The sequence below is a fragment of the Chrysochloris asiatica genome, unplaced genomic scaffold (genome assembly GCF_000296735.1).
Source record: "Chrysochloris asiatica unplaced genomic scaffold, ChrAsi1.0 scaffold00174, whole genome shotgun sequence".
NCBI classification, from domain to species: domain Eukaryota; kingdom Metazoa; phylum Chordata; class Mammalia; order Afrosoricida; family Chrysochloridae; genus Chrysochloris; species Chrysochloris asiatica.
Window position 1 is genome coordinate 599,123 of NW_006408692.1, and position 15,662 is coordinate 614,784.

At 38.5% G+C, this 15,662-nt stretch overlaps 1 protein-coding gene across 1 annotated transcript in view; it reads left to right on the forward strand.

The window, feature by feature from the left end:
- The first annotated feature begins 2,447 nt into the window (after window positions 1-2,447).
- The window catches only part of MRPL42 (mitochondrial ribosomal protein L42), a 40,464-nt gene continuing 27,249 nt past the window's right edge, over window positions 2,448-15,662 (forward strand). The window contains exons 1-3 of the mRNA XM_006871790.1: window positions 2,448-2,606; window positions 10,189-10,252; window positions 12,016-12,100. Of these exons, the coding sequence (XP_006871852.1) occupies window positions 2,537-2,606; window positions 10,189-10,252; window positions 12,016-12,100 (219 nt within the window). The 5' untranslated portion in view covers window positions 2,448-2,536. The remainder of the gene's footprint in view (window positions 2,607-10,188; window positions 10,253-12,015; window positions 12,101-15,662) is intronic.

Consider the following 15,662-nt stretch of genomic DNA (forward strand, 5'->3'; position numbering starts at 1 on the left):
TGTCAGGAGGGAGCAGTCGCTGGAGAAGGATCTCATGTTTGGTGAGCTGGAAGGTCAGAGAAAAAGAGGAAGAACCCCAGCGAGATGGATTGGCCAAGTGGCAGCATCAATGGGCTCAAGTGTGGCAACAATTGTGAGGCTGGCCCAGGATTGGGCAGTGTTTCGTTCTGTTGTACATAGGGTTGCTATGAGTTGGCACCGACTCGATGGCACCTAACATCAACCACAACAGCAATGCCCCCAGAATGCTTTTTTTTTCTTGGACTCTTAGCTGCAGACTGGAGTTTGCGTACCACCTTATTCCATCTTTGGTCTCTTGGGTATTTTGTCTGTGAAATGGCAATTCCTGCTTCATGGACTTGTGAAAGAGCACATAATGTGCCTCAAGGCGGGCTGTAAACTGAAAATTAGCATGCTCTGGATGTACTGACTGCAAAGAAGAGTTTAGTCTAACAAGTACGATTGCATGACCTGCATCCTGATTCCGTTTTATCACTGACCAAGGGAAGGGTATAACTAGTCACTGAGACCAATGAAATACAAAGGATGGAGGCTTTTTATTTGCACCAGGAATGTTGTGATTGCTATCCTCATTTTACTGCTGAAGAAACTGAGGGTCATCTCTTAGAGTCTTACCAAATGTTTCCAAGTTTCTAAGTGACTACTAACTTTAAAGTTCTTGAAAGCAAGCCGTTTCAATTCTATATTTTAGTTTCTTCATGAATCAAACCAGGCTCCATGGGTTAATGTGCCAGACTGCACAGCTGTTTGAACTGCAAGGTTGGCGGTTCAAGCTCACCAGCTGCTCCTCAGAAACCAGATTCAGGGTCCCTATGGGTCAGAAATGACTCGATGGCACTTAACAACAACAACAAACTGAATTGGTGGTGAAAGCACCTTGAGAAGTTAAAAGGCTTGTATAAAATGATGTAATTTTATATGGACTTTAATACATTTATACATGTTCCTTTAAATCAGTATTTAATAAGCCAATGATGTTGTTATATGCTGTCTAGTTGGTTCCGACTCATAGGGACCCCATATAGGGTTTCCCAGGAATGACTAGTGAACCTGAACCACCAACTTTACCGTCCAGACCGACCTTATGGTCCAGAGCATTCACCCACTGTGAAACACCAGGACACCAAGCCAATGATTGTTGTTGTTAGATGCCACCGAGTCAGCACTGACTCATAGCGACCCTATGTACAACAGAGCAAAACACTGCCCAGTCCCAGGCTAACCTCACAATTGTTGCCACGCCCATTGATTCTGCCACTTTGCCAATCCATCTCCCTGGGGGGTGGGGATGGGAGGTCTTCCTCTTTTTCTCTGACCCACCACCTTACCAAATATGATATCCCTTTCCAGTGACTGGTCCCTCCTGACAATATGTCTGAAGTATGAGAGATGAAGTCTGGCCATCCTGGTCTCCACGGAGCACTCTGGCTGTACTTTTTCCAATACAGATCTGTTTTTTGTTTTTTTTTTTTTGGCAGCCCATGGTACTTTGAATATTCTCTTCCAACACCGTAACTCAAATGCATCAATTCTTCTATGATCCTCCTTATTCACTGTCTAGCTTTCGCATGCACATGAGGTTGTTGGAAATACCATGGCTTGGGTTAGATGTACCTTAGTCCTCAAGCTGACATCTTTGCTCTTCAACACTTCAAAAAGGTCTTGTACAGCAGATTTGCCTAATGCAATACATTGTTTGATTTCTTGACTGCTGCTTCCATGAATGTTGATGGTTGAGCTGAGAAGAATGAAGTTCTTGGCAACTTCAGTCTTCTCTCCTTTGATAAGAATGCTGTTTATTGGTTCAATGGTGAGGATTTTTGTTTTCTTTACATTGAGATGCAATCCATACTGAAGGCTATGGTCTTTGATTTTCATCAGTAAGCATTTTAAGTCCTCTTCACTTTCAGCAAGCAAGGTTGTATCAACTACATATCGCAGGTTGTTAATGAGTCTTCCTCCATTCCTGAAGCCACATTTTTCTTCATATAACCCAGATTCTCGGATTATTTGCTTAGCATACAGCAAATGATAGGCCATGTTTAATAGTTCATTTAATCAGGACTGGAATAGTACTATAAGTGATATGACAGCTGGTAGGCTGTACAATGTGAGCAAGGATGCCCTATGTAAAATGTGTGACTGAATGTTTCTAAGAGCAATTATACATTTGTTCAGTACTTATTAAGTGGAAAGAATAGCACAGGTCCAGAGGAGCTTGCATTTAAGAGAAACAGTGATACAAGTAGTTCTGGGCATTTTGATCTTAAGTTTTAATAATGTTCTTTGTCTGATTGTTAAATTGAATGGAAATGCTTCAAGTGACTTTAGTTCTAGCTATTGATTTCTGTCTAGTCTTGTACTAATAGTAAATATATCACTTTCCCATTGGTAGTACTGATTTTTCTGTATCTCTTAAGCAGGGCTGGAAATAGGTGTGCCTAACAGCAGATTTGAAAAGCAGCTTCTCTTAATGGCATCTTTTTTATACCATCTGATAGCATCTTGATTCACCATGGCAGTGGCAGCAGTAAAATGGGCTCTATCAAACAGAACTGCTTTGAAACATTTACTTCCAGTTCAAAGTAAGTGATTTGTTTTAATGTTTAAAAAGAGTTTTAAAAACTTTCCAAATATTGTAGGAATATAAATTTATTAGAGAAAATTTAAAGTGTTTAGTTGTGTGTATCCATTCTGTTGTATAGGTCTGTTAATTGCAGGGGTGTTTGTAATAATGGAAAAGTGTAGAAAATCTAAATGTCTTTGAAAAGGGGAGAGAGTTGTGGTGCAGGATAATGCACTGGACCGCAAGGTCGGTTCGAATGGCAAAGTTGGCAGTTGAAATCCACCATCTGCTCTTCAGAAACGCTATACAGGGTCGTTATGAGTCAGAACCTATTCAATGACATTTAATAACAACAATAACAATCAGAAGGGGAATATCATGTGCAGTTATCAACATGCAAAGATCTCCAAATAGACTAGGAAAAAATATATATATATGTCAGAGAACAGTGTCTATTGTGTGATCCCACTTGCTTGATTAAAAGCTGACCCACCAAATATGTATATATTGTTGTTGTTAAGTGCCTTCAAGTTGGTTCTGACTCATAGTGACCTTATATGGGTTTCTGAGGTGAGAATTTGAATTGCAACTGGTGAATTTGAATTGCCAACTTTAGTTTAGTATGTATCCTATTGTGTCACACCCAAACTCCATAGGTGTACATGACTATATATACGTGCAGAGTAAAAGGTCTGGCGTAAACAGTGGTTATCGACAGAGCGCAAGTGGAATTTACCAGACAGCAGGAGTTAGTGTGGTGGACTTTCTTTTGTTTGAATCATTGATACTTAGTATGTTTTCATGCATTTTAATAGATCTCTTAGTAATTAGCAAATAAGGGCAAATTCACAATCCCATATTGTATAAATAACCACGGTTCCTATTTTGCTGTGTTCTCTTTGTGTTTTTCTGTGTACTTAGCCGTTAAAAGGAGTCCTGGTGTGGTTCTGTAGGGTAAGCACTGGACTGCTTACAAGTTAGCACCACCTCAGAAACCCTGTACAGGTTGTTATGAGTTGGAACTGACTTGACACCACTTAACAACAACAAGCCAATACAAAAACAAAACTACCTTTTCTAAATAACTGGGTGGTTTAATATTTTATTCAAACCTTGTTAATGCATATTTGATCATCAAACCATTGACCCTTATAAGAAAATAGAATGTTGAAATTCAAGTATGTTTTCACTTTCTGTTTCCTGTTCTGCATTAAATATTGTTGTTGTTGTTAAGTGCTGTTGAGTCTATTCTGACTCATAGTGACCCTCTATAGGGTTTCCGAGGAGCAGCTGGTGAGTTTGAACTACCAACCTTATGTTCAAACTGACCTTGTGGTCCAATGCTTATCTTATAGTCCCACACCAGGACTCCTAGACATTGTTGTTGTTGTTAAGTGCCATGGAGTTGGTTCCGACTCACAGCAACCCTATGTAGGGTTTCCAAGGAGCGGCTGGTGAGCTCGAACTGCTAGGACTCCTAGACATTGTTAGAAGGCTATAATAAAACCACATAAAACCCACTGCCATCAAGTTGAGTCCAGCTTATTGTGACCCTATAGGGCAGAGTAGAACTTCCTTAGTTTCCAAGACTGTCCTCCTTAGGGAAGCAGGTGGCCACATCGTTCTCCTGCAGAGCAACTGGAGGGTTCACATTGCTGACCTTTTGGTTAGTAACCAGCTGCCACCAGGACTATTTGAAGGCTACTTTAGGGTTGCTTTTTTCTACTTAGCTATCTCAGCAGCTTCTTTATGTATCTCTGCCTGAATTTCATCTCTTTGTATTGTCTACTTACCACCATATGTCATTCAACATTTGTTTATTGAATTAAAATGATTAAGGTAAAGAGTAGAGTAATAAGTAAGGGGTTTGTGGGTAGGGTACTTAGGGGAAAAATGTTTTGCATACTCAAAAAAAATGTTTGTTGAATAGAATTTTCAGAAGTTTGCTAAATCCTAGTATTAAAGGAAGTTTTCTATTACTGTATTTCCCCCAGTCATTACTTTCTTTTTCTTTAGGGATCTGAGCTTAATAACTTATCATATCCTTAATTTATGAATGACTTTCAAAAAGTTCATGTAAAAATAGAATTGAAAAATAATGGAATTTTTCCAAGAACTTTTTGAAGCCTGTTTGTACAGTTAACTAAGTAAATAGATGAGATTGCTAAGAGACTTGGGTTATAATCGAAATCAGTGAAAACTGAATGAAATTCCAGTCAACTCTTGATTATCTGGGAGCATTTTTCTCATAGGAATTAGGTGGAAGACCTGCTACTGTTGACCTAGCCCCAAGGTTGATGGCAAGTTTTTATCTGGTCCATGACCTAAAGAGCAGTTAGTCTGTAAGGTAATCTTAAAATCAAATCTGTCTCTGCGTAATTGGAAACTGTCTGTCCTTTCCCCACTCCATTGTACATTTGTACCATGTCTAATTTATTTTGTTGTCCTTATTGCCTCTCACACATGATAGGTGGTAAATAACTGCTTGGTGGACTAATCTGAATGGATTGATGCACCTGCCAAAATTTAGTTAAGAATTAATTTAGGTTAGCTCAGAATATGATTCCATTATCACTCAGTCTTTCCAATATTCAATGACTACTTATTGATACTGTTGAAGAATGTTGTGTAAGATAAGGAGAGACCTTAAGATTGGAGGCAAAACAAAACCGTGAATGAGGGGGAAAGTTAAATGAACAAAATTAATAGACTTCTTTATATTCCAGAACGAATAGTTAAAACATTTCTAATAGGAAATAGTTTCTTAAGCACATTAAAACATTTCTTTACGTAGTAGGCCATGTGGTGGTTGTTAGCTGAGGTCTAGTTGGCCCCTGACTCATGATGACATCATGCGACCTCATGTGCAAGGAAATTAAATGCTGCCTGGTCATAGGTCATAACTGGTTGTGGATTGGACTGTTATGATCTATAGGGTTTCCATTGGCTGATTTTTGGAAGTAGATTGTCAGAACTTTCTTCCTAGTCCATCTTAGTCTGGAAACTGCTGAAATTTGTTCAGCAACATAGCAATATACAAACCTCCACTGACAGATGGAGAATAGAACCCAAGTCTTCTCATGTAAGATGAAAATCTACCACAGAACCGCCAGTGCCTCATAGGCCATGTGGTATTACCCTTTTTATTAAAGTGAAGGAACTTGAGTTCTCTAACCCTCAGAAATTTACCCATGGTCACATATCTGGTAAGGGAAAGCTGTGACCAAATTTAGGTCTACCTCTCTTAGTTCAGTGCTCTTTCTGTTCTATTTCCTTTTCTGTAGGAGCGTTAGTGGGACAACTTTCAGCTTTTGTAGATCTTATCAAAGTACAATGAAATACATGCAACAAGAATAGTGCGTAAGTTACGGAGAGCTGACTCACTGAAATTCTTGTCCACATTGAGTTGCTTTGATTTGCTATGGCATCGGTCCTAATGATATATTTAGAACTTCTGATTCTTCCCACATCTAGAATTTTTCTTTAGCAGAATGTCAGATACTGAGCTTTTCTAGTATTAATTATGTAGAAATTAACATTTTAGATAGGCACTGTCGGGGACATGGTAATGAGTAAAATGTGGTTCCTGGCCTTAAGGAACTTAATTAGAATTGTAGATCTAGCAGACTGCTGTTAAAATAACTAGAATATGAGGTAGACTGTGAGGGTACAAACAAATGTCATATAAAAATTGTACTGCGTTTTTAGTTGAAATATAGTTGTCTTGAATTTTCCTCCTTTTTATAGAAGGAGTCCTGGTGTGGCTCTGTGGGTTAATGCACTGGAATGTAAGGTCAGTTTGAACCACAAGGTCCGCAGTTCATCCTCACCAGCCACTCCTCTGAAATCTTATATAGGATTGCTGTAAGTGTGTGCTGACTCATCAGCACTTAATAACAACAACAATTTATAGAAAATTTAATTCTGCTTACCCTGTCTTTGTCTTCCCACTTTGTTTCTTTTTGTGAATACATACAACACCTAGTAGTTTATTTTCAGAGAATACATGAAAAATAGAGTAATCTAATTCATTCATAATTAGGTAGGTCTCAGCAGTGTCCCATTCTGAAATAAAATACATCATCCTCTGATTTATTTTACTGAATGCTTCTCTGTATACCTGGTTACTGAGAACTAATAAATCTTGAGATTTAACTTTTTAAATTCATTGTATTTGTTACTGTAACATCAGAATTTTGAATCAGCATTTTGTTGAACAATTTTTTGAATGCTAACAGTGACTTTTGTTATGGGCTTTTTTATGCTTTAGCGTAAGAATTTATATTCAGACCCCTAAACATATACAAGGAGTCCTAGTGTGACACTATAACTGGACTGGTAATTGTAAGGTTGGCTGCTCAGACCCACCAGCAACTATGAGTTGGAACTGACTTGATGTCAATTTATTAACAACAATAACAGAAAATATGTAGGAAGAGGCTTTACAAAGTTTGTGGGAAAATGGGATGAAAAGATAATGGTATAGTCCTTGGGTGGATGAGACGCTTGCAAACATGGAAACACAGACACATGTGAATAACTGATCAGACCCTCCCCCCTCAAAAAAAAAAAAAAAAGGACTGCAGAGAAGATACAGAAATGTCATATGCAAATGTTGATTGGAGGACGTGTAAAATAGACAACTCTTCTCCTTGTGATAAGAGGTTGTAGGGCAAAAAGGATCAAAAGAATTCACAGAATAAAAAAGAAAATAGTGCAAAAAAGTGGCACCATCCCATAGCCCTCTCTACTCAGTTGGCTCGAGAATTCATTGCAGTGGTCACACAGAACTCAGACAGCATGCTCACAGTTAGAGAGTTTATTGGGAAGCTAACAGCTTATAGTTCAGGGTCAGGAATGTGTAGGGCACAGTTCCTCCAGACAGGACAGCCTCTCCTATACCACGCCCGCAGGTAGCCTCTCAAGTTCTTGGCCACTCTATTATGGGCCCCTTGACCTCTGTCCTGCTCTAGCAATGTTAGTAAAGCTCTTTTAGGATTGCTAATAAATGCCCACTTTAATGTGAAAATTCTCACAACTAGACTAATAACATTATGATAAATGGAGAGAAGTTTGAAATTGTCAAAGGATTCATTTTGTTTGGATCTACAATGCTTATGGAAGCAGCAGTCAAGAAATCAAAAGACATATTGTGTTAGGCAATAAGAGCTCTTTAAAATGTTAGAGAGCAAAGTTGTCACTTTGAAGACTAAGGTGCACCTGATCCAACCTATGTTGTTGTTGTTGTTAAGTGCTGTCAAGTCAGTTCTGACCCATAGCGACCCTGTACAGGGTTTCCGAGACTGTAAATCTTTATGGGAGCAGAAAGACTCATCTTTATCCCACAGAGCAGCTGGTAGTTTCAAACTGCTGACCTTAAGGTTCGCAGCCCGATTCGTAACCACTATGCTACCAGAGCTCCTTTCTGTAATTGCCTCATATGAATGTGAAAGTTGGACAATGAATAAGGAAAACTGTAGAAGAATCAATGCATTTGAGTTATGGTGTTGGTAAAGAATATTGAGAGTACCATGGACTGCCAGATGAACAAACAAGTCTGTCTTGAAAGATAATACATACAGCCAGAGTGCTGCTTGGAAGTGAGGAGGACACTTTGTCTTTAGTACTTTGGAGTTGTCAGGAATGACCAGTCCCTGGAAAAGAACATCATACTTGGTTAAGTGGATGGTCAGCAAAAAAGAAAACCCCCCCACCCCGCAACAAGATGGATTGACAGAGTAGCAGCAAAATGGGCTCAAATATAATAATTGTGAGGAGGGTGCAGGACAAGACAGTGTTTTGTTCTATTGTGCATAAGGTTGCTGTAAGTCAGAACTGACTCAACAGCACCTAACAACAAAAATAAATGTCCCAAAGGCACTCCATTCTTGATATAAGCCTCAGCCCAAAGATGCTCAGCTCTACTTCTGTGGGTCAATAAACCTAGCTCCCCAGTTAAGTTCATGGAGGTACTTACTGTACAAGTGAGCCTCCTGCCCAAAGGCACTCAGCTTTATTTGCTCCATCTGCCAGGAAGCCTACTGCTCTGCCTGGTGCTCTGGTTCTTGGGGCTGTTGCTGTTGCTCCTCAGGTGTTCCAGCTCTCTGTTCCTGAGTTGAGGAGGTTCAATGTGCAGAGTTCTTGGGCCCTTAAGGATGTTATCCACTCCTGGTTCTTCTCTGATGGTAGTGAGTTCCCCCTCCTGCTTCTAAAATGACTCATTTCAAACCCAGCAGAATGGCAAAATTGACCCATCACAACAGCACATATCATTCACAACTGAATTATTATTTATCAGCCTCTTCCCCCAGCTTCTGTTACTTAGACTCAGCAAGTAAAAGTTTGGTGTGGCTTTACAAAGACTGGCTAGAACCAACAACCCCACTGCCATCCAGTGGATTCTGACTCAGAGGGACCCTGTGTAGGGTTTCAGAGGTTATAAAGCTTCCTTTCCCACTGAGTGACTGTTAACCTTGAAGTTAGCCCAGGTTGGAACAATTCACTGTACCACATGGGCATTTGACTTTGCAGGATGGGTGGTATTTAAACAAAGTGAGGCTGGAACCCTACACTGAAGTAAGGCTTGAGAATATGTTGTTATAATATGTAGTGGGAGCAGGAGGTTGTGTTGGAGCTGATCCTTGGCTTCAACCAAGATTTATTCAGAGCTTGCTTTAAATAAAGCAAAACTATGTTGTGCTACATTTGTATTTTTCTTATATTTAGGAGAACATCTTTTTGAACATAGGAGAAACTTTGATAAGCATTTTTAAGAGTAATTATGGCTCTTGAATATCCAGGTATGGCTCATGAATATCAAAAAAGGAAAATATATTTTAAAAAAGAGCATGAGCTTTTTGATTAAGAAAAGTTAATTTTAAATTATTTTGTATTGTATCATTTAACACTTCCCCTTTATGAACTACATACTCCAAGTACACTAATGTTTTTGGACTACTCCTAAATACTTTCTTTCTGACCTTTGATCCTTAACACCTGTCCTTCCCCCTGCAGGGATCATTGTACTCATCCCTTGTCAACTCCTATTTATTTTCTCATTCTGCAGAACAGCTTAGGTATCATTTTTGTGGCAAGGCTTTCTTGATCCTCCACAGTTGTGTTTGGTAGCCTGTCTATGTGCTCTTCTCTCTCTTGATGCTTTCCCAATTGAACAATGCTCATTCTCTTTATTGGACCTGTTGATTAACTTTTTTCTGTCATAAAACTAACTGTACATACACTCTTGAGATCAGGGGCTAGATCTTAATTTGTTGTTGAATCCCTTGTCAATAACATAATTGGATCATAGGAAACAGTATACAGACATATTTGGATCATCATGTTGTTGTTAAGTGCCATTGAGTCGGTTCCGACCTATAGCCACCCTGTATAGGGTTTCTGAGGAGTAGCTGGTGAGCTTGAACCGCCAACCTTGCAGTTCAAATGGCTTTGCAGTCTGGCGCATTAACCCACAGCACCACACCAGAACTCCTAGGAAACAGTAATATTAAAAAAGTCGAATGAGAGAAACTGGCTTTACGTTTTTGTAGGATCATATGTTGACGTTTACTAAATCCATTTTACTGTTTGGCTCTTTGCAGATGGCGTTTTGTATTGTATTTGTCATAAATCTACATATTCTTCTCTTCCAGATGACTATAATTGGTAAGTGCTAAAATTTAATTGAAAGAATAACAGTTCATTAGCTTTATTTGAAATGAATTAATTTGTTGTTCTGGCATTTTCTTCTTTCTTTTCTGACTATTATTTCTTTAATTTTGTTCTTAAAATTATTTCAGTGAGTTTCTTTATCCAGTATATGGATTTATAAGCATCTTAAATAAAAATCATTATTATTGTGTTTCAATGAATACTTCATTTGTTGTAAGACATGCTGTTAAGAATGCTGTCTTCATAAAGTGTACTTTACCTTTCATGGAAAAGTTAATTCGTTTTTATACTTTTATCTTAGGTTCATATCTATTTGTTTAAACAGTTACTTAGCATAATCTTTTGTTTGACAATGAATAATCCTGAATTACAAGTATTTAAATCAACAGCCATTATTTGGTACTTCCTCAATCATTATGGTAAAAAGTAGGAATAACTTGAATAAGACATTATCTTTTTTCTCTGCCACATTAACTGCAACGTATTTTCCTTGTCTTTATTATTTTTTTAAAAAATTATTTTTACTTTTCTGAGCTAATGAGATTTATTCAAGCCTACACAATGTTTTTCTGTTACAAATTTTAGTAAAAATATATTTTATTCCCTCTTGAAACTAGTTCTAATTTAAGCTCTAATTGTACAATAAAATAGTGATGAAGTTGGACTAAGTAACACTTTTTGAACCTAATTAGGTTGAATCTTAAAAATGTTTTGATTATATAAAATTCTGTCTATCACCAAGGATCATTTTTTTAGATAACAATATTCACTGCAGCTGTATTACAGTATTTAATTTTAAAAACACAGGGAAACAATCTCATGTTTTATTATTCTTTGCTAGCTAAAATAAACTTTTAATTTAAGTGTCAGTCTGACTGGCATTAAAATCCAAGAAACTTAACATTTTCAGGCCTATAGAAGTCATAGTGTGGCACTATAGGATAAGCACTGGACCATAGGTCAGTTGGGATCACAAGATTGGCAGTTCAAACCCACCAGCCACTCTTTGGAAAACCTATACAGGGCTGCTATGAGTTAGAACCGACTTGATGGCACTTTAGCAACAACAGAGAACACAGAAGTTAAAGTTGAAAGTTTTGCTTTTTAGGGTCTTCGGAAAACTGGCTTAGTTAGTTGGTACCTGAAGGAGTGAGATTCAGCCAAAGTATTCCCGGAAAAGTATTGCCAAAAATGTGTTCTTCTGATGGATATTAATGGAGGGAAGGGATCATACTCAACAGCTCCCAACTTTATCTGACCATAGAACCGTTTTTAAGGTGAATTTTCACAGTTCTTTTGTTCTCCAATATGCACTTGCAGAAATTCTGGTTTAGAAAAGTCGTCAGCTAAACTGTCTTCGTGACTAGAAATTCAGATGATCCTTTACCTTGGAGATTTTGCTTTGCTGATCTTTAACTTTAATAATTCAACTACGTAATGTGCTTCTTGAAACTTTTTAAAGGAAAACAACTTTTCACCATAGTGACTAATAAAGATGAAAGTCTCTTCCAAAGAGATTGGATGAGCTAAACACATAAACAGTGTGGAGACTAATTTAAATAATAGTGATGGTGTAAAGGGTTTTTTGTGGTAATTAAGCTGACATGGTTTGGAATGAATTAAGTTGTCACTTACGATATGGGTATCAGATTTGCCAGCATCTTCAGAAATGTGTGATTAATCAATTTTAACTCTTAAGCATGATTATTCCATCTGGAAAACAGTATAACACTTTTTCTAAAATATTCTTTTTTTAGCAAGGTAGAGCTTGCTTTGACGTCAGATGGCAGGACGATAGTATGTTATCACCCTTCTGTGGACATTCCATATGAGCACACAAAAGTATGTATGATAAAATGTCTTGTTTTTAATTTGCTCTTAGAAATGTTTATGCTTACAATACCCAAAGAGTGGTTTGATTTTCTTTATTTGGCTTAGATCCACTTTTGTTTTTAAAGTTTTTATTGTGAATTGAATGATAGTTTACATGGGATAACATCAGTTTTACACTCATTGTTTCATTGCAATGATTACAATTCCCTCTGTGTATCATCAGTCAACAGTATTTGCTTCTATTCCCTCTGTGTTTTTTTCTTTGTTTTTGGGGGAGGGGATGATATACAACAAAAACGCTCAGGAATATATAATAATTTAAATGACCAAAGGACACATTCTGCAAGCCTGCCTACTGGCTACCAGCAGTCAATCTTTCTCTAGCTCCACTTTTTTTCCCCACATGTTTTATTGTGAATTATGTGATAGTTTACATCGAAGAACATTAGCTTTACATTCATCCTGTTGTATATCGTTTCATTGCCATGGTTACAATCCCCTCCATGCATCATCAACCAACCATAGGGTATACCCTGCAAGCCTGCCCCCTGGTCATCAGCACACAGCTCCTCTCCCTCTCTGGGTCTAAAGTCCCCAGCTGCTCCATCTCTCCAAGTCATCGTCTTTGTCTCCATCTCTGGTGCCGCTGCTTCTCTGGGTAGGGTCCCGCTCTCCGCTCTTCTCCCTTGATGGTACCAGAGACCTCCGCTCCTAGACTGCAAAATCAGTCACTCCCCTCCTTTTGCTACAAAACGTCTACCTTTACATTTCCAACCCTCACAATGAGTTCTGATAATAATTATTCACTATTGTATCACATCAGGTGGCATCATTGATGGACTCAAGTGTGGCAGCGGTAGGGAGGTTGGCCCAGGATCGGACATTGTTTCGTTTTGCTGTTCATGGAGTCGCTATGAGTTGGTTCCGACTCGATGGCACCTGACAACAACAACATTGTATCACAAGAGACCTATCCCCATCTCCTTTTATCAGCCCCACCCAGACAGACTGGATACTACTCAGAGATCTAGCTTCCCTTTTAACTTTTTTATTTTACTGTTTGAATTTTTTTCTCTTTCTCTTTTCCCCATCTTTTGTTTTTAAAGACTTTGCTCAGTATACAAAGTAAAACCATATAAACACAATTATGAATATCAATTTTCTGTTCTAAAAATCATAGCTTTTTGGCTGTGTGTCAAGCACCTCAGGTTGGAATTTATCCCATATTATCATCTAATAAATTATGAAAAACTTTTATTTTAGAATGTAGTTTCATAACTTTTGTATCATTTTCTCTGCTAGTCCTCCAGTGTTTGGTGAAAATTTTTGTTGTTGTAAGCTTTTTCTAATGGGCCAGCCTGGGTATATATTTTAAGTGAGTAGTTTATTTTTTTCCTATATTTATTCAAAAGCCAGGACACTAGATAGGAGAGGTTTTGTTTTTAACATGGTTTAGTTTGACTCAAGTCTTTTTATTTTATATTCTAAGTTCTCGCTCCTGTTTCTTTAAGCCTTCTTCTATATTTGTAATGTTTTATTTGTTTTTTAAAAGAAAATAATTAAGTAATTCAAGTCATCACATGGTGCATCTCTGTTGTTAAGTGTCATGGAGTGTTACTGATTCACAGTGGTATAGGATTTCCAAGGCTATAGATCTATGTGGGAGCAGAAAGCCTCTTCTTTCTCCTGTGGAGGGACTAGTGGACTCAAATCACTGACCTTGTGGTTTGCAGTCTAGTGCTAATCCTATAGAACCACTACTCTCCCTATTTGTCAAGTTGGTTCTGACACATAGTGACCCTGTATATGATTTCCAGGTATCAGCTGATGGGTTTGAACTGACCTTGTGGTTCTAAGTCCAGTGCTGATCCTTTAGTGCCACACTGGGAGTCCTGGTAAACTCTTATACTTTTTGCTGTGGTTATATGCTCTATAGTTTTGGCAAGAGCTGAAATCAAGAAGGACTTCACCCCAAAGTCAACGCTGCTAGGTCATTTCTCAGCATCCAAACTCTCATCCCCACAGGGCTCTTTACATCCCTGAGTATCTGACTTCTCCTACCCTTCCCATCTCTCAAAACTTTTCACTGTGCCTTTTAGAGCATAATGCTGTTTATCAGTAAAATGGCTCATCACCTTAGACTTTCAGAGTGTTACCTTCACCTTCTGGCTATACCCTGGAGGCCTCTTCAGTTGTTCTCCAGTAGTAATTTTTTCTCCCAGTAGTCCTTTTAAATTGCTGTTTTCTCTTCTGTACTTTTCTTATCGCTGGGCCTAGAAGTTCAAATTCACCCACCGCTCCTTGGAAACCTATAAAGGGTTGCTATGAATCGGAACCACCTTGACACCACTTAACAACAGAGGTGATATATATCCCTATAGCTCCTCTTTGTCACTTCAGACTCTTTTTCCTCCTCCCTAGCTCTGTAGCTGGGACCATTTTATCACCTGCTATTTTAAAGGAGCTCTGGTATTATAGTGGTTACGAATTAGACTGCGAACCTTAAGGCCAGCAGTTCGAAACTACCAGCTGTTCCGTAGGAGAAAGATGAGGTGTTCTGCTCCCGTAAAGATTTACAGCCTTGGAAACCCTGTACAGGGTTGCTATGAGTTGGAACTGACTCCACAGCACATAACAACAACAACAGTCTTTCTTTTTGCTAAAGCAAATGGAAGAAGTGAGAAGAGGTACAAGAGCTGTACAAAAAATTTCAAAGGTCAGCTCGCTAAGACAAAGTCAAATATTATAACGAAGTGTGCAGAGACCTGCAGTTAGAACACCAAAAGGGTAGAACACACTCAGCATTTCTCAAGCTGAGGGAACTGAAGAAAAAATTCAAGCCTCGATTTACGATATTGAATGATGCAGAAGGCATAGAAGGAATATGGAAGGAATATGCAGAGTCACTGTACCAGAAAGAGATGCTTGATGTTCAACCATTTCAAGAGGTAGCACATGATCAAGAGCCAATGATCCTGAAGGAAGAAGTCCAAGGTGCATTAAAGGCATTGGCAAAGAACAAGGCACCAGGAATTGTTGGAATACAAATTGAAATCTTTCAAGAGTGAGGCGGCACTGGAGCACTCACAAAACAAGGGAACACTTAATGGTTTAAAATTAGGAAAGGAATGTGACAGGGTTGTATTCTTTCACCATACTTATTCAACCTGTATGCTGAGCAAATAATCCAATAAGCTGGTTAATATGAAGAAAAATGTGGCATCAGGATTGGAGGAAGACTCATTAACAACCTGTGGTAGCAGATGATACAACCTTGCTTGCTGAAAGTGAAGAGGACTTAAAATACTTACTGATGCAGATCAAAGACACCAGCCTTAGGTATGGGCTGCCAAAAGAACAAACAGATCTATGTTGGAAAAAGTACAGCCAGAGTGTTCCTTGGAGGCCAGGGTGATCAAACTTTGTCTCTCATACTTGGGACATATTGTCAGGAGGGACCAGTCACTGGAGAGAGATACCATGTTTGGGCAACCCATGCCACCTTCAAATATTCTCCTCCAACAGTGTAACTCAAAAGCATCGATTCTTCTATGGTCTTCTTTATTCACTG